Raw genomic sequence first — 19,833 nt, forward strand, 5'->3', positions numbered from 1 at the left:
ACATGCATTTACACTTCAGTAGATCACACATCACTTATGTCACACTGCAAGTACACCACATTGCCACAAGAACAAATGACTGCACACAGGAGGACTTGAGGCCAAGTGAAGGAGCACCTAGTTTCGTGGGGCACTGGATTCCTCAACTCCTCATTGAATTGTGCAGAACCCATAAACTATGAAACTGTAGTTCTTGGTGCTGCCTCACAAATGGACGAGTCCTGGCTGGTGGGGACGGATGATTTTGGCCTGAGGAAGGTGAGGCTTGTGGGAGACAGCAGGGTAGATAATTAGGATACACTAGCAAGAATACTGGCCTGTGCCCCGTCCCCTTAGCAAACAAATTATGCTGCACTATGATGGGCGTGGCCCGGATGGGCTTTAGTCCCTGTGGGCTATGGAGCACAGCGCCCAAGCATGCTAGGGTGTGAGGCATCTTAGCCTGAAAATCAACTAAGGAATGTGAAATCGGTGACTGCGTCCCTCAAACTTAAAGCAGTTCTTTCTCTTGAGCAAAGGGTCTTGCCTCAAAACTAAACATGTAGCTTACGGTAATGAGTAGTTTCAAAATTGTCCCCCTAACCTCATCTGCAAATTCGCAGATCCTGGTTTTGTTGCACATGGGCACAATGCGTCCAAGAGCAAAAGACCAAGCTTTTGCTTCAGTTTCCTGCACTGTCCTACTAACGAGCGCCCCTTTTCTTACAGAGCCAGGTGCCGAGAGGCCACCAAAAGTGGCAGAAGGGCCCTAAACAAGACCATTAACAAGTACAGCACGGTTATACACCGAACACCAACACACTCCATGGCTAAAAGAATTCCTCTAACATGACATTTAAAAAAAGCTATAAATTAGTAATTCAGGCACCAACTAGAGCAAAGCACAGCATTTACAAGAGATGCACAGCGTTGCATCCAAATACATCACACACTACCCGGGACAAACATTGTTGCCCAGATGCACAGCAAAGCGCGCCTAACCCACCCAGGGAACAGTGATGCACAGGAGCATCAGAATTTCCAGGGGGAGAAATGTTGCATTTTTACAGGCGGCTCAAGCACTGTGCCACTGGTGGAGTCTGTAAGAAAGGATGGGACCCCAGAGCGAGACCAATGCATCCTTCCATCATTGCACTAGTCTTGTGATCACTTACTCGTGCCCAGAGCGAGTCCAATGCATCCTTCCATCATTGCACTAGTCTTGTGATCACTTACTCGTGTTGGGCTCCTGCACTCAGTCTTATGGCAGTTTCAAGTGCCGCCTACGACTCCTCTGAAAAATCCCCAATCAGCAACTGCTGCCCCCCCAAAAACCACTTGCATAAGAGACCACATCCAATTCAAATGCACCCATTTAATTCTTGCACTTTCTCAATCTTGAATTTCCAGCTGTCAGCCGGTGTTCTCAGAGCACTCACCGGGATTTAAATACCTTGCTTCCAACAAATACCTACAGCAGTAGTTACCCAGCTTTGCTATCAGGTCACCAAGCCTCCCAAAGGAAGCATGGCATGGCACATACTAAAGAAGAGGCGCCAGACGCCTCATAGCAAAGATGGGTGATTACTGCTGTAGGTGTTATCTGGTCACCAATCCTCCCAAAGGAGGCATGGTATGGCATGGCACATACTAAAAAGGAGGCGCCAGACCCCTCATAGCACCTACAGCAGTAATCACCCAGCTTTGCTATCCAGCCATCAATCCTCCCAAAGGAGGCATGGTATGGCATGGCATGGCACATAATGAAGAGGCGCCAGACTCCCCCATAGCACCTAGAGCAGTAATCACCCAGCTTTGCTCTCTGCTCAATCATCCCAAAGGCAGCATGGCATGGCACATACTAAAGAGGTGCCAGACCCCTCATAGCCTCTACAGCAGTAATCACCCAGCTTTGCTCTCTGCTCAATCATCCCAAAGGCAGCATGGCATGGCACATACTAAAGAGGCGCCAGATACCTCACAGCACCTACAGCAATAAACACCCAGCTTTGCTATCTGACCATCAATCATCCCAAAGGAGGCATGGCATGGCACATACTAAAGAAGAGGCGCCAGACGCCTCATAGCAAAGATGGGTGATTACTGCTGTAGGTGTTATCTGGTCACCAATCCTCCCAAAGGAGGAATGGTATGGCATGGCACATACTAAAAAGGAGGCGCCAGACCCCTCATAGCACCTACAGCAGTAATCACCCAGCTTTGCTATCCAGCCATCAATCCTCCCAAAGGCAGCATGGTATGGCATGGCATGGCACATACTAAAGAAGAGGCGCCAGACGCCTCATAGCAAAGATGGGTGATTACTGCTGTAGGTGTTATCTGGTCACCAATCCTCCCAAAGGAGGCATGGTATGGCATGGCACATACTAAAAAGGAGGCGCCAGACCCCTCATAGCACCTACAGCAGTAATCACCCAGCTTTGCTATCCAGCCATCAATCCTCCCAAAGGAGGCATGGTATGGCATGGCATGGCACATAATGAAGAGGCGCCAGACTCCCCCATAGCACCTAGAGCAGTAATCACCCAGCTTTGCTCTCTGCTCAATCATCCCAAAGGCAGCATGGCATGGCACATACTAAAGAGGTGCCAGACCCCTCATAGCCTCTACAGCAGTAATCACCCAGCTTTGCTCTCTGCTCAATCATCCCAAAGGCAGCATGGCATGGCACATACTAAAGAGGCGCCAGATACCTCACAGCACCTACAGCAATAAACACCCAGCTTTGCTATCTGACCATCAATCATCCCAAAGGAGGCATGGCATGGCACATACTAAAGAAGAGGCGCCAGACGCCTCATAGCAAAGATGGGTGATTACTGCTGTAGGTGTTATCTGGTCACCAATCCTCCCAAAGGAGGAATGGTATGGCATGGCACATACTAAAAAGGAGGCGCCAGACCCCTCATAGCACCTACAGCAGTAATCACCCAGCTTTGCTATCCAGCCATCAATCCTCCCAAAGGCAGCATGGTATGGCATGGCATGGCACATACTAAAGAAGAGGCGCCAGACGCCTCATAGCAAAGATGGGTGATTACTGCTGTAGGTGTTATCTGGTCACCAATCCTCCCAAAGGAGGCATGGTATGGCATGGCACATACTAAAAAGGAGGCGCCAGACCCCTCATAGCACCTACAGCAGTAATCACCCAGCTTTGCTATCCAGCCATCAATCGTCCCAAAGGAGGCATGGTATGGCATGGCACATAATGAAGAGGCGCCAGACTCCCCCATAGCACCTAGAGCAGTAATCACCCAGCTTTGCTCTCTGCTCAATCATCCCAAAGGCAGCATGGCATGGCACATACTAAAGAGGCACCAGACACCTCACAGCACCTACAGCAGTAATCACCCAGCTTTGCTATCCAGCCATCAATCACCCCAAAGGAGGCATGGCATAGCACATACTAAAGAAGCCATATCCCTCATTGTTTTTGTACCAATACAGAACTTTCAGCTACAGATTCTTGGTCTGACATTCCCCAGTGGTACTTTTCATGTTCTCACAGTACCAGGAGGCACCACTCATGTACTGGGTGCAGCACATCTGTCAAATAGACAGAATGGAAATTACTATGCGCCCTGGTAAAAATGGTGGGCCGACCCAAAGTAACATTTTACCAACATTCACCCAACAATAACCTACCAAATTTGGATTAGGGTGTTTCTCCAAAACAGAGCCTCCACTCCAAATATATTTCTTAGACATGGTCTGTATTCTGATGGTAGAGACGATCAAGTGCTGCTTGAAGTAGTTCCCAAATGCCAACTTCAAGCTAGAATACAGCAGCTCCAGCACTAGTGCAGTGAGCCCCCATCGGCTCAGGTGGAGTCGATTCACAATAATGCCTGATTGATACAACTATCAATCTGGAGAAGGTACATGCAGAGAAAATAATACACTAAACTGTTGCTGTGCACCCAGTTTTAGTAATTTCCTAAAGCATGACATTTTTTTGGCTGAGGTCTATGAAATTGCTACTCGGCCTTCGATAAATGCTAGCATTTTTCCATCCACTGCAAATTAAATTGGTTAAATTCAATTTCCCTGCAAAAATATAAAATCAACTTTTTTAAAGTTAAGATTAAACACATATGAAACAAGAGACATCTGCTATAATACCAGCATTTCTGGAGAAAGTAATCTAGCTTGTAGGTTCTGCAACTACCATGAAGAATCTCTGATACATCTGGTACTGTCATGCCCCGAGATGAGAGGAACGAATGAGGTATACGGGCACAGAACTGGTCAAACACTCGACTCATTCAATAGAAGAACTGTGGTCAATAATGCATGATGGAATTAATAACAAGCTGACCTTTTGCATCATCATTCTTTTTACATAATTTTAAAGTCGAAGGACCATCAGGAAACAGAGTGATGCTTACAAAGTCGACATTAATCTTTAACATCCAACTAATCCATTATATGAGGGATACAAAATAGAAAGGCATTGGAGAACCTGCTTTTATGTCAAAGGCCGAACCTTGCACCACCTTCAAACATATTGACAGTAAAACCGCTGCGTCACACAATCCCTCCTTCTATGCAAGGCGTGAGCAACATTGAACATGCCAGGGAATGCATATTTTTAGTACTCTGCCTTTCAATTCCAATATGGGATACCCATCTTCCAAATGTTGGTGTTCACCAAATGCACATGTATGCAATTGAAAGCAGTTTGTGATTGGACGTCAATTCCTGCAACCCTCGACTAAGAAAATCTCAACATTTCAACTCAACCTTTGATGCAAATTATACAGGCATCCAAACCAAATTCTGCCATCACCTTGGGGGCACAAGGCTCTCAATCCACCAGGAGATTCACTCACCACACAGCGACAAAACATTACTGGGCATGGTGCCAGTGGCATGAGGAGGGGCGGTGAAGGGGCTGGAGGTATATAAGGGAGTGGGGGGGGGGATAGCTTGGATAAAATATAGGTGTACTCGACTTCTAGCTCTTTCAATAGAAAAGAGTGGCAGTAGAAAGGAGTGGGAACTTATTACATTCGAGATTAAACTAGAACACCAAGTGACCTCATCAACCTCACAGAAATTTGAGAGGAGGGGATGAAGCCACCACACCCATGGTTCCAAGCTTCACAAGTGCTAGTGCAGGGGTCTGCAACCTGCAGTTCTCCAGATGTTTTGGGCAGACTCCAATGATCCCTCACTACTTACTATGCTGGCTATGGCCGAGGTTACTTGCAGTCCAAATCTTCTGGTGACCCAAAGGCTGCAGACCCCTGTGCTAGGACACCTGTTCAGGACGATCTTGTGGAGGAAGCAACAATCACGGGACTGAAGGGGCAGTGATGCAAGAACACAAAGGATCAGAAGTCATTGTCAAAAGCACATTTTTTTTTGTGTAGGACCTCTACACAACCACCACTGCTTCAGATGAAATAGAACTGGTTACCTTGCGTAGTAAGGAGCGATCAAATGGCCCCAAGGCCAGTGTGGCAGCCTGGCCTGCTCGAAGGACACGGCACGCTGAGCGATTCCTCTGCATGCTGCACACTTTCAAGTCCAGGAAGTTTCCGTTGTCCGTGGGGCCAACCACCAGGCGTTCACCCTCTTTACAGATCCCACTGCACAGAAAGAAGCTGCTTTTAAAAAGGATTCCAGCCCAAAGCAAAAGCAACTGCACGGCACAATTAACTGGATTCCCGCACCAGTGATGTCAGAAAACATTACTTCCCTGCAACACAGATTCCCTCATGGCAACATTGCAGCCACCATTCCAACTCAGCCCCACCTTACCTTGCCGTTCTTAGGAGGTTCCCAACGAGGCCACGTTCGGTAACATTAGGACATTTTCCCGAGACCTTCTGGTGAGGTGTTCAGGAAGCCCAAGCAGGTGTGCATGGATTCCACCATGTTAAACCAAAGTCCCCCAATCAAAAAGTGACAGAAATATCTGTCTGCATTCTTATGAGTGGGCTGGTAGAATAACATATATATAACAATAACATACAAACCTCCCTCTATGGAAGTTGTGAACACATTGCTTCAAAAAGGGTAAGTGCAAAAAGTCTTAAATTATCAAAAACAGTGATAGTGTCCAAAAACCACAAAAAAAGACTTTAAAACAAATGGTAACCTTAGTTTTAAAATTATTATATGGCTAGGCAGAAATTACAGGTTTCAAACTAGCAATATACTTGGTCAACAGCTATTTCGGAGAAGTATCATAGGTAAGTATATTTTAATAAACTTTCAGGTTTGTTCAAAGAGTTAGGAAAGCTCGATCCATAGAGATAAAACCCGAACAACCCCAATAGGTTTGCTCACAGTTATAACTAAAGTAGTACTACTTGCAGGCCCCAGGATCAAAGGGGACCACCCAGCTGTAGAATTCAATAAACCCGATCCGAAGATATCCTGGCCCACAGATGACCAGTCTCCTAAAAAAGTTTACGGCTTAGGGTTGTGGGGGTGGTTCTTGAACGTGTACTACACACATAGCCCGAGACCCTCAAGATTGCGACGATAAGGGTGTCCAAGGACTGCTCAAGCAATGAACGCTGCCGAGAAGCCTGAGGAGTAGAGGGTGTAGAGGTCACTTCAGCTGTCTGGATTTAGTCGGACTATGCGCGGGTCCCTGTTTCTGTTGACAAAGTGCCAGGATCGAAACAGGATCCACATGGATAGGGGACCTTCAAGCAACCCATGATAAGTGGGCAGGGCAGCAGCCCAGAGGTGAACACTTAGGGCAGGTCACAGGCCAATCTAGTGAAGGCAAAGGAGCTGGAGTGCTGAGAGTCAGGATGTCCCATGACCGAGTCAGTGGCTTAGGAAGAGCAGCATCCATTGGCACCATGAAGATGAAGAGACTGTACCTGCTACGTCAAGAGGAGGAATCGCCTACAAGCGGTTTCCTGAGGTGTACAGTGGGGATCTTGGCCTTCAGGATAGGATGGCATTCGAGCAGCTTCCAGCAGAGTTGTTAGGTTACATCTGGGTTCAATCAGCTTCCTCAGGACTATGTCCTGAGGTTCAAATTATAAATTGTGGCGGATCCTCACAAATCTAGACATCAGCAATTTCTGGGGGTTACAATGCAGTCATCATGGATAGCCATTCAACCTCTGCTCATTTTGTCCTACATAAGGATGTGGCTTAAGGCGTCTGGTGGACTTTTCCAGCCCAGGCTGTATTCCATAGCATTGCTGAAAAGGCTTTCTTAAAAGTTGATCTGCCAGGCGACTGTCATTCCTTAGTTTCCTCTTTGAGTTAAATTAGAGTAGTTCCATGTATGTTCAGTGTCGCAGTTCACTGGAGTGTGATGGTAAGAAGCCTAAACCGTCATTACATGCTTAGCATTAGAGGAAAAACTCCAGGACTCTGCGCCATTTGATATAGATTGTGCTTTTAATTGTTACTTCAAAACAAAAAATGCCCTCTTCTTGATTACACGCATTTCGGCTGAGCCTTTCTCAAATCAGGGCTATAAATACACGCAAATAAATGTTTCAACATGTTTTCCAAACCCATAGGTAAGACCACAATTTGTCAGAAACCAAACAATTAATTCAAAAAAAGAATCCATACATCAATCATGAATCCACAGTTCCCAAAAACAGAAGCCAAATAAGAAATTAAAGTTCAGTGACAGATTCCGGGTTGGTAATGAGGAGGATTGCAAAGGGAAGGAGAAAACAAAAATAATGGGAAACCAGTGAGAACATACCAGAAATCAGAATGCAAAAAGAAAAGGAAACAAATAATGTTACGGTAGTCAATTTGTAACTCCATCATCAACATTTACTTCATATCTAGTCTGGTGTGGGCCAAACTCAAGTCTACATCCCCTAAAGCAAAGGGTTTGCTTACACAAAATACTTTAAATGGAAATTCCGCATGGCGGTTATTGTGTAAGTTATTAGAGTGTCTGATCCCAAAGTCCAAATCCCTGTAGAAAAAAAATGTTTCATTTACACTCAATAGATGCAAGTCTTTGCCATCAGTCATTACTGCGTTCTCTAGGTTGTTGAGAAATAGCCTGATTGTTAGTGCATTAACTAATCACTGTCATGCTCTCCCTCGCTTTACCCGTATATAAAATTAAACGAGCAAAGTGCTTATTCCTCCTGTATGCAGATAAACAGTCTGTAGCCGACAATTGTAAATAGAACATGGTTTGTTCGTAAAATATTAGTCGAAGATATTAGTTAGTGCTATCCTATACTCTTCTAGAATTGGATGACAGGCAAACTCCTGAGTGTGGATTTCCGTGAGCCGGTGCCATTTTGGGAATCACTAAACTTAAAATGGCGCCGGCTCACGGAAATCCACACTTTCCTTTTAAAATCATTATTAGGGAGAATATTCAGTTGCCAATTCCTTTTAACCTTGGAGACCCACAACCCTTTGCTGGAATCTGGGGCCTTTTTGATTTTAACCTCCCGAGTGGCCCCTTTTGCCACCCACTCATGCCTTTTCCCTCTGACTAGGCTTTTGTGTTCCATATGTTGTAATGGAGTCTGGTAAACTCCATAGGCCTCTGCTTTTTACATAGTGACACAACACCCTCTGTGCAGTGCCACTGAGGAGTCCCTTGGACTCCTAAATGTTTAAATATATTTGTGTGAACTACAGTTCCCAAAAAAAAGTAGGACAACTTCTCTCTTACTTACCTTTTTCCTTTGTGGATCCAGCACACACCACCTTAGTAACTCCTCCGACTTCTCATGTAACTTTTGTTACACTAACTTGAATGGTTGGTAGCAGTGTTTTTTTAACCACCTTTTGTGCAATGTATCTGCAGGCTGACTACTCAGCTGCAATGCAGCACCCATGGGTGACCTTAAACAAGAAATGGAAAAAAAAAAAAAAAAAAGCCTGGCCCATTTTGGTGTCAGTTCCTCCCGGGCTTCTTCTTGATCATTTTGATAAGGTCTGAGCCCATTGCGTTTTGCCTTTGGCGGGCTTTAGCCCTGAAGCCTGCCCAGACTCCAGTGTGTCTGGGAAGGCAGGAAGTGAGGGAGGAGCACCAACCTTCAACTGTCCTTTGTTAGTAGGAATGCCTGACTAGACTAGTTCCATCTTGGCGGGTGGCAGTCCTAGAGGACACCCCCTCGTGTGATTAGTGCTGTGAATGAATGGGATTTCATATATAAGGGAAGGGTTTTGGGAGTACAGGCAGAGTCGACCACTGGAACATCAAATCCGAAGATGCAGCGACACCAGCAGCACTTTCCAGGACCGCGAAAGCACAGGTGAAGCCTTGCACCTGCGCTGACCCAGTTTTCCCATCGACAGGGAAGCTCCGCCAAGGAAGACTCTCTTCCCTCCCCCTCTCCCCCCCCTTTAGGCTGGTGGGACCAACGAGCCTCAAGACCTGCTTCGTTCTGGGTCCATCCATGAGTCGTTGAAAACTTTCTTGGATGCAATTTCTCAATACCCGGGGCACCTGGACTACCGACGAGTGCAGTGTCTTCCGAAGCACGAATAAGGCTGAAACTTTGCAGGCATCCGTGAGGGTCTACAGAAGCAAGGAATCTTCATCCAGAGTTACCCTCACCAGAGTTGAGGAATGAGGAAATTCCAACCAGGGATATTCATTCCTCTTGTGCGTGAGAAAAAAGGCACCAAAACCACAAGAGCCACTGAAATTAGTGGAATGCATTGCTGCTGAGGATGTATCCGATTTGGCTGTGGCAGAATTGTTCGCGGCTGAACTGACCGTGGTCAATTTTGCAGCGAAGACAATTTTGCCACAGCCAAATCCGGTAAAACTTAAACCCCCCCATGGCCCCCAATACATCACCCCACCCACCACCTACTTACCTTTTTGGTGTCCGCTCCCTCCCGTCCCTCCTACGTGTCGCGTCGAATCGGACGCTGCAGGGTCCGCTTTTCTTATTTTGTTTTCCCATCCCCAAACCTCCGGAAGCGTGGAACATCCCTGCCCCCAATGTTTGGTAGGGATTACCCAATCTGAACAATTTGCAGCAGTATTACCCAATCTGATTGTTTCAGAGTCCCTCGCGAGAGTGCGGTCTCACAAGTCCGCCAGATGTCCTCTCTTGGGTCACTGCGACCATGGTCCAGGAACAAGGTTCTATATCAATCAGCTTGAACATCTGCTTCAATTCTAAGGTACTGTGGTGCTTTGGGCTTAACCACCTTTGGCCAAATCTAGTGCTTCGCAGCTTGGGGAGTGCTCCTTTATCTTTTTTGAATTACTGCAATTCACTTGCGCAGGCATAACAGCTTGTGCACCTCAGGTAGGCTCACTTGAGCTCCTGGATTTTTCTTCAAAGCACTGACTGTTCAACTAACTTTGTCTAAGAATATTGCATCAGAAATAGAGCCGTTTTATGACTTTGGCTATCCTGGGTCCCTAAAGGCATCCCTTCTGAACCCTACTGGCTTTGGCAGTGCTTGTTCCCCATAAAGATTTTAATTGTTTTACACTCTTATTCCTGGGGAAAGGACTTCCTACATCCCTCTGGGAGAAAAGACTATCTTTACAGTGCTACTGTGTTCTATTCTACCCTACCACTTTTTCCCCGACAAACTCAACATTGTACGGTGAACCATAAGTCCTACTACTGACCTTGATTGATGTCACTCTGTTAGCTGAAACTGTTTTAGTACAAAAAGAATTCACTCACCTGCATTATTGCTGCTTAAATAACTTGATTCTGAAATTGTACCTGATGTTACTATTAGGTGCTGCGCATTTAGAGTGATTCATTTACTTTGTGTATATATAAATAATTAAACTTTTAAAGGATTTAAGTGTTTACTTGAATACTTTTATTTACTGATTTCATTGTACTGCTCTACAGCTCAGGGTACCCCTTCCAAGATGAGCCTGTCTGTTCAGCCACTCTATCGACATATGTAATACAGGCCTATAGTTGGGTCACTAATACCAAGCAGATAAGTCTTGTCAAGACCCACACCACTTGGACTTCACAAAATCCTACCCAACAATCATAAATGATTCAGCACTGAAACATGAAAGACTGAATTTTCGACAAAACTGTTCTCGATGCTGTGCAGCACAATGAGCCAGGCACCCAGAGATGCGGTCTACCACAGGTCACACGACAGCAGACATGCCAGAATACAACCACAATGGGCTGCAGTGAAGAACAAAGCACCCAGGCGACTCACTTGGCTAAGACAAAACCTGCTCCAAAAAAGGCCCCTGTGAGATGGAGAGCAGAAGTGGCAGGACATTTCTTACACCACAAGCTGGCGACCTGCAAAGTTTAAGGCTGAAACTCAGAATGGGGACAGATGCCCTGGAAGGAGCTGGTCAGCCCTCTGGATGGGTCTCCATTTCAGAATGGCCTAGTGCATGACCGAAGTGCATGGAAGTGCTTCAGGCTGTTTGGCTGCAGATCCTGCCAGACTCAACTTGGACCTTTTGACTGCATGAGCGAGAGCCGTCGGCAAGAGGAAGTGCCAGCGTCTCGCAACGTGCTTGGACTACCTGAACCACAATTCAAAGGGTTGCAGGTAGCTCCGCCCCCCGAGCAGCGGGATTGGTGTGCACCATTTGAAAACGTCTGTGCTCGCGCACCGCGCGCGCACCGAAGTGCATGGAAGTGCTTCAGGCTGTTTGGCTGTTCGGGTGAGCGGGTGGGCGTTCTTAAATACGCATGGATTAAGTATAGGTCTTTTTCCTCTTGTGTTGGTGCAAGTACTTACTCGCAGAGTCCTCTACTATTTTTAAGGTAGGATTTTGCTAATAAAAAATCTTTATTTACTTTGGGGAAAAAAAAAAAAAAATAAATAAAAATAAAAAATAAGCGTGAGTCATTTTATTGGGCATTTATTTAGCTACAATAGATGATGGCCAGTGGTCTGAGAAGTAGAAAGTGCTCTGAAATGGCGGTTTCCCTTAATCCTACCGACCAAATTAATAATGGGGCATCTTCTATAAGTATTGTTGATATGGATATTACAAGACATCCGGTTGACTTGAACATAGAATCAAAAGAGCCTGATGACTTATATCCAGGCTCTATTAATGAATTGCAGCCTCATAATAGCAATTCAGATCTTGAAATCCTGGCTGATTTGGACTCCCGCATTAGGTTATCCATTGGTTTACTGACTCCACTAATACCTAGAAATCGTGATTCGCACACGAACGCAGATAACTCTGATGTATATTTACCATCAAATTTACATCTGCCATTGTCACCTGCTAATGTTATAGCTTTAGATAATGCCTCTCACTCGGAACTTCCTATAAGCCCTGATCTCCATGTTCCATATTCACAAAATATTGGGAATGAACCTAATTCATCCCCTATTTCTAAAGAGCAAGAACCATTCACTTTCCCAGTGATAATACGGATATTGGACTTGCTGGACAAAGGTCATGATGTCACTCACTTAGAATTAAGGGATATAAAATACTCTATGAGTGAGATTATGTCCAAAGTCAATAGGATGGAAGGATTTATTCTTGCACTGGAAGGGCTCAATAGAGAGGTAAAAAAACCCAATGAGGCCAAAGCTAACATTCGTCATGAACAAAGTACACAAACCGAAGTCACTGACTCTTTAGACCAACAAGGTCTTGTCAATCAACCTTCTAAAGGATTCGACTTGCTCCTATGCGAATTAGGTTCTATCAGTTCTACAATAGTTGAACTTAAAAATAAACTTGAACCTTCAACCCCTAATATATCACCAGAATTAAGTGGGAATACTGCGGATAGTCCATCAGCCTTAATTAAACTCAGAGGAACAAAAACAAAATGCAGGTACTGCCGATAGTGAAATTGACTATGTAGGCTATGCTTCTAGAAGATTTCGGAAAAATCAAAAACGGTGTGTTAAACGTGCCGAAAAAAAACGGAGATCTGCAAATGAAAAAATGAAGAAATCAAAAAAAGAAATCTCTGTGATCTCCGAAAGTGGTGGTGAAGATGTGATTGATGTGGAACAGCTTTCTGCAGAATGCCAATCACACCTGGGGGCAAAGATTAGAAAGGAGAAAGAGTCAATAGATACAACACTGCCTTTAATTTCGAACAATAATTTTAAAATGGTTAGTGTTGAAGTACACTCAAACTGTGCAAACTCGCTAACTATACCTGATATTCCAATTGATTCCGTTAATACAATTGAAGATGAAGTGGAAGTACAGACAACTCAAAAAATACTGCCGACCTACTTTAAAAGTGTAGGTAGGAAACAGACCTCAAATAGATCTGGACTATCTCACAATCCTCCTATTGTATTGAACAAAGGCATTATATCATCTTCTGTTGTATTACCTAAAATGGTTTCGTCTTTGTATTCCGAAATTTTAAAAAAACCTGTAATTGATCCAACTACTGCGATAGGTAAAGTACCAGTTATCCAAAATGGTGGAGGAAAGCTTACCACTATATCTAATCAGTTGCACATTGGAAGTCTTCCTGATCAGAATTTGGGTGATGGTAGCAGTGCCATTAATGATATGCATGAAAAAGATAATCAACTAATGCCAGGCATAAATAATGATGTAATGAAGGTATATGATTCTATGATAAGTATTCAAAAAGGTGGAACATCTGAGATGACTGGTGATATCAATGAAAAAGTTAAGCAAAGTTTGCCTTGTATAAATAATGATGTAATGAATGCACATGATTTTATGCTTAATGCTTTAAAAGCTGGTATTCCACCACTTGAAATAATTAATCAGTTTTTAAAAGCGCAAAAATGTGGTGTTGAAAACATTGCACAGCCTAAACTGACTTGTCAATCACTTGTAAGCATTCCCATATGCAGAGAACTTAACTCATCTGAACTTGCAGATAGACAACATAATGAAACCCTAAATAATTTGAAAAGTGTGCTGAATTTAGATGAACATATGATAAGGTCTAATGGTTTAGCAAATGCTAATGTGGATAATTTGCAATTGGAACAAGGTAAAAATACCGGACATCTGCCCTGTCACACTATGGTAAATAGTAAGAAATGCATTAATATATTGGGCCTGGAAGGTAAGCAAGAAATTCTAGGTGATGCACGTATTAATAGGAGATTTTTTTTGGATCTTCTATATACAATTCCATCATTGAGAATAATTGCGTCTAGTGATATTGATTGTATTTCTTTGGCTCCAACTAACAATTACCGTATGACATGTCATTTATTTTCTGGATATGTGTTGAAGCTTATTTGGTCCTTTAGAAGGGAACTACATGAAATGGGTTTCTCGTTATTCACATTCAATGATGAAAAGTTGGCAGGAGAATTTTTATTTGATAATCAAAAATCCGTATCCTCTGAGCAAAATATAAACGGAGACTCGACGACGAGCGTAGGATATCAAAAAATGTGTATTTCACAACTATTGACGACTGCTCGTACCAATGGTGAAATGGCGTGGATTGAACCACTATTAAAAACGGTATTTGCGGCAAGTCCTAACTTATTTACTTCATAAGTAAAGGATAAGACAGTACTTACGGTACTGTCATGGAACTCATGTGGCTTTAAAAATATTGAGACTTGGCTTTCCACTCTTGTTAAATTGCCATCAATTTTCATGTTCCAAGAAACAATGAAAATTGAACCACTTGTTATCCCTGACTATCAATCATATTGTTCTCCTGCCAGTAAAGGGGTTGAGGGAAGACCTTTTGGTGGGCTAACAATTTCTGTCGATAATTCCATTGCCTGTAATATAACCTTGGTATATTCATCTATTCATGTTCTAGCGGTCTTCTTAAATTTAAACAAATCTGACACAGGGATTATTCTAGTAATGAATGTATATTGCAATCATTTGAAATACAAATTGTCGGATATACTTGATGACATAGATTGTTGTTTTGACCAAGCGTCAACATTTTACTCTAAATATGATACTATTATCGGTGGTGATTTTAATTCACAATGTATTGGATCACCAGTGTATTATAAAGACCATAAACAGGTAAATTCAAACAGCTTTAAGAGAGGAACTATATTTCGGGATTATTTCGATGACTGGGGTATGTCATTTGTGAAGTTTGATATGGATTCAAACAAATATACCTGGAAAAGGGGCAATATTACTTCAATGATTGATTTTTTTTGTGTATCTGATTCGTTGCTATCATGCATTGATGCTGTTACAATTGGGGATATAATCTATAGCGATCATGCTCCCATTACCATTAATACTTCTATTGTTACGAATCAATGGCATGTTAATCAGTGTATGCATGCCATTGAGATTAAAAGAGAAAATATATCTCTTAGATGGAATCCTACCTTATGCAAGAGACTAGTAGAGAATGTATCAAATCATCTAAAACATGTGGTCAATTTTCTAATGCCGGAATTATATTCTATAGAATATTTAAATCAGATGATCAATGATAGCATTAAAGAAGCTCTTAATAAATTTGGAATAAAACAAGCTTCTTTTGTGACAAATCACAAACATAGATTTAATTATAAGATTAAAATACTGAAAAAAACTAGAAATCGCGATATACGAAGGCTTGAATTAGCGAAACTTCCTGATAAACTTTATTCATTAAAAAAGAAGAGTATAGTCCAAGAATACAAATTTAAAGTGAAGGGAGTACACATAGAGCAATACAACAAAGAAAATTGTGATATGATCAAAGCTATTTGTAGTAGAAATTCCCGCGATATTTGGGCTGCCCTTAAAAAAGGGGATACGACGGATATACGTAATGGATCTATAATTAACGCTGAAACTTGGACAGCTTATGTTAAGCAAAAATATGAACTACCAGTTCGTTTTGTTAAAAACCAAGATGATGTAGAGCTATCAAACACTGACATAAAATTTGTATGGACTACCTCTGATATTATGTGGGCTATCAAAAAATTATCTAATTCTCGTGCCCCTGGTCCCGATGGGATCCCATCTTGCGTATATCGGTCCGATCCGATTTTCTGGAGTATGATCTTAAAAATTAAGTTTGACGATATTTTAATGAGTGGCACTATTCCGTCTTCATGGGTCACTTCCATTCTTATCCCATTGTATAAAAAAGGTGATCCTAGATTGCCCGAGAATTATAGACTGATATCGTTAACAGATGCGGCGGCAAAGGTGTTCGCTATTTTAGTTATCTATGAGCTTGATAAACATCTAGCAACTTATAAGACCTATTCGAAATGCCAAGTGGGATTTAGACGACAAATGGGAACAACCCTAAATGCCACTATAATGAAACATCTGATTGCCGGAGTGAATAATAATGAATTGAGCACAATCTACATTGCGTCCATTGACATGTCTTCTGCGTTTGACACTGTTGTGCGGAATGTATTATGGACCAAAATGCGTAAGTTGGGAATTCCGGAATATCTGATTTATTGGATTAAGAAATTCCATACCAATACATCTAGTAGAATTCGTCTAACTCAGGGTGGTTCGCTAACTGAATCTGTGCAACTTCATCTTGGTTTAAAACAGGGCTGCAATTTTGCTGCACTACTGTTCAATCTTTATCTCTCTGATATAGATAAACTTTGGGAATCCACTCTGTTACCAGCAAGGCTATGCTCACTAAGAATGCACTGGCTAGCCTTTGCAGATGACCTTATCTTTTTTGATCTAACTCCTGCTGGTCTTCAAGCTAAGATAAATACATTCATAAAGTTTGCGTATGAACATAATCTACAACCTAATTCATCCAAGACATGCATAATGATTTTTAAATCAAATAAGAAACTTAAGAAGTTCAACTGGAATATGGGGGGGACTCGTTTGTGCGAATTACAAGAATCCATTTACTTAGGATATCGTTTGAGCAATGTGAATAGTATAAAGTCATGGGTGGAATATCTAAAGTTGAAAGCCAGACCACTCTTAAGTCAGATGAAATTTATCTTTTATAAGTTGTGTAAGTTTTCAATGACTCCGATATTAGAGTTTCTTACATTAAAGGTTGAGCCAATTCTTTTATACGCGATGGATATTTATGTTGGTAATTTGTACAAGCAACTTGATTCCATACAGGGTACTTTAGTGAAGAGAGCTTTATGTTTATCTATATCAATCCCGAACTGTGTTATTAGACATGAGTTGGGATTGATTTCTTTATCTACTAGGTTTACCTGGCGGGCTCTCTCTAACTATTCCAAAATACTTAACTATCCTAATAATTCTTTATATCAGGATCTTTTTGAATTTACTAAGGGTTGCTCATCCAGTTCGTTTACTAGCTACCTTGAAACCATGGCTAAAATTTTAAATAATTTGGGCACTGATCGTGATGATTTGCTTATACGTCCTAACTATGTTAAACATAAATTATTTGCGTACGACTGGTGTAAAACTCTAGAGGAAATATCAAATTTGAATACCTATAAGGAATATGCAAAATTCCTACACAAAAGAGATGGCTGTTGTGATTATATAGCGTTATTTCCGTGTAATAAAACCAGAATGTATTATATGAGATTTAGATTAAATCAATTTCATACTCTCGAACGAACAAAATTCTGGGGAATTGCAGGAACTAACTCTGGCGCCACGAAGTGTCGATTTTTGAGGTGTAGTGAACAGAAGGAAACGCTAAAACATTTGATTTTAGAATGCCCATATTTTAGAGATGTACGGACTAAGCTTTTTCTACGATTTATAAATGTGAATTATGCAGATTGTATGATATCTCTTTGGACTCGACTGATGCAAGGAAACGAGAGATCATTAATCTTTGCCTTAGTAGAGTTCTTGAAAGTAATTGAGAAAGAGATTTTGTTATTTCAGTGTTAAATTTGTTTGTTATTGGGTTGCTTTCCTTTAAAAATTGTGTTAAAGCTTTGTTCTACTTTTATCAGTTTTATTGAGATGTTTTGCATTTTGTCTGGTTATTTGAAATTTTTGTTTGTAATAATGTGCTATTTTGTAAAGGTTCATTGAACTATATACAAATAAAAAAAAAAAAAATGGCCTAGGGGACGCATCTTCAAGCAGTGCTCCAGGCCGGTTGGTCAGACCATCTCAAGGGTCGAAACACTGATGAGGGTCAGGAGAAAGATGCAGACAGACCAGGTTTCACCAGGACTTAGCCGTAGGCAATGCCGGATACCTTCAACGATTGTGCTCTGACCTTCAGCTGCCTGCAACTCCCCGTAAGGGGTCTAGGCTCTAAATGATTATCAGAAGATCCACTGCAGGACTCCTCCTTTTAATCTGAAATTCAAACTAGTGTCGCCCCTAACCTTTCAATGTTAAGGATGTGCACCATTCAAACTGGCAAGGGCTCAATCATGGACGGCACCTTGCCTCACATCTGCCGAGTGTTAGGAAAATATATCTTTTGGTAACGTTCTCTCCATAGTCTGTGGACCGCCAATCTTTTTACTTTGTTTTTTAAACCTGCAGGAAAGTAAAGCCTTCGGCTTCACTATCATGGCCTTTGGCTCATTTGTTATGGGGAAACTGATCAGTCCTTTAGACTCACTACTAGGAAACTAGGTTTCCCCTTTTACGTTCTCTAACTTTTTAACCTTGACCACATCTTACAAACGTATCCTCATTGGATCACCCTAGCCTTTTCAACTTTGGATTCGTTACTTTTATATGTCCCTAAAGACAAGCTGGTAGCAGCAGATACATTTTTACCATGTTTGTTTTATTTTAGTGTGTGCACATTTGCGTTTAGCGTGTATGGGTACTAAATGTGGCTAGTGCACTAAAATGGCTAGGCCATGAGATTTGCGCCCATGTGCGTGTGTCTCAGGAAGCGGGAACCATCTAGTCTCACTCCACATCTGTGTTGCCAGGGAGTCGAAGTGTGGGGCATGAGTGAAACCAATAGTTGTTCCCGGTTGGACTATTTGCTTTTTGAATGGTGCAGATCCTTACCATTGGTGGGCTTGAACTTACTTGCAGGCTGGATTTTGGATAAGGACTCCTGTAACCATTCCTTCAGATAAGCGTTGGAGCCAAGAATCCCTTAAAGACAAACAGCCGACTGAAGATCCTCCTGAAGTGGCCTGGCATCCGTTCCTATGTCTGGCCCGGTGAAGCCCTGTTGGACTACCTGATCTCCGAAGACACTGAGCGGTGCTTCAGCCCTTGTACTAGTGGGACCAAATAGTCTTGGTGCCTTCGAAGATCCAGACATCTTGAGTCTTCAGAAAGTGCCCCTGGGACAACCAGTGGACTGATCACCTTTCTCGTTGACTACTTCATAGAAACGTGGCTGTTACGCATTTGCAGCCGGAACTTTGATAGTCACCAGCTTATGATACCAGTCGCCTTCCCTCCAAAGTTCAGCATCCTCGCATCCAGGCATACGGTCCTTCAGAAGCTTCAACCGCAACTGGAAAGACACCCGCCGTTGTCTGTGTGCAGTGGTCGTGGCTGCAACTCAGCTTCTCCTGTCCTGTGAAGTGTCCTGAAGGGGCCTGCATCAGTGAATCTTGCATTTCTTCACCGCCAGGGGTCGCATCTTGTATCTGGAAAGAATCCTTGCACGTGCATCCCAATGGCACCTCTCACTGGACCCAACGGTGGTTACATCTTGTATATGGACCGGAAAGAATCCTTACACGTACAGCCCCATGGCACCTCTCACTTTTAACACACGGCGGGAAATCCAACCTTCAGTCGACCGTTAGTGATCTGAAGAAATCTGAGTCATGGGTTAAGTAAGCGCAAAGCCTTGGTCTCCTCTTGTCCTCCATAGGATAACATTAGAACCAGTCCTTTTGTATCAAGCCATTCCATTCCACTCATTTGATCGTTGAACCTGGGTAGTACCATCTGAAAGATAAGAACGCAATTTACTTACCTAGTAACTTTGTTGCATATCTACATTTTAACAATCACCAACACAAGCAATTTTCCTGCTGCAGACGGATACATCCTGGGAGAAG

The 19,833-nt window shown here is 42.7% G+C and overlaps 1 protein-coding gene across 1 annotated transcript in view; it reads right to left on the reverse strand.

The window, feature by feature from the left end:
* The window catches only part of GTPBP2 (GTP binding protein 2), a 277,964-nt gene that overhangs the window by 20,168 nt on the left and 237,963 nt on the right, over positions 1 to 19,833 (reverse strand). The window contains exon 10 of the mRNA XM_069608834.1: positions 5,426 to 5,597. Coding sequence (XP_069464935.1) covers positions 5,426 to 5,597 — 172 coding nt within the window. The remainder of the gene's footprint in view (positions 1 to 5,425; positions 5,598 to 19,833) is intronic.

Source organism: Ambystoma mexicanum, chromosome 4q (assembly GCF_040938575.1).
Source record: "Ambystoma mexicanum isolate Mex_15411 chromosome 4q, UKY_AmexF1_1, whole genome shotgun sequence".
Taxonomy (NCBI): Eukaryota; Metazoa; Chordata; class Amphibia; order Caudata; family Ambystomatidae; genus Ambystoma; species Ambystoma mexicanum.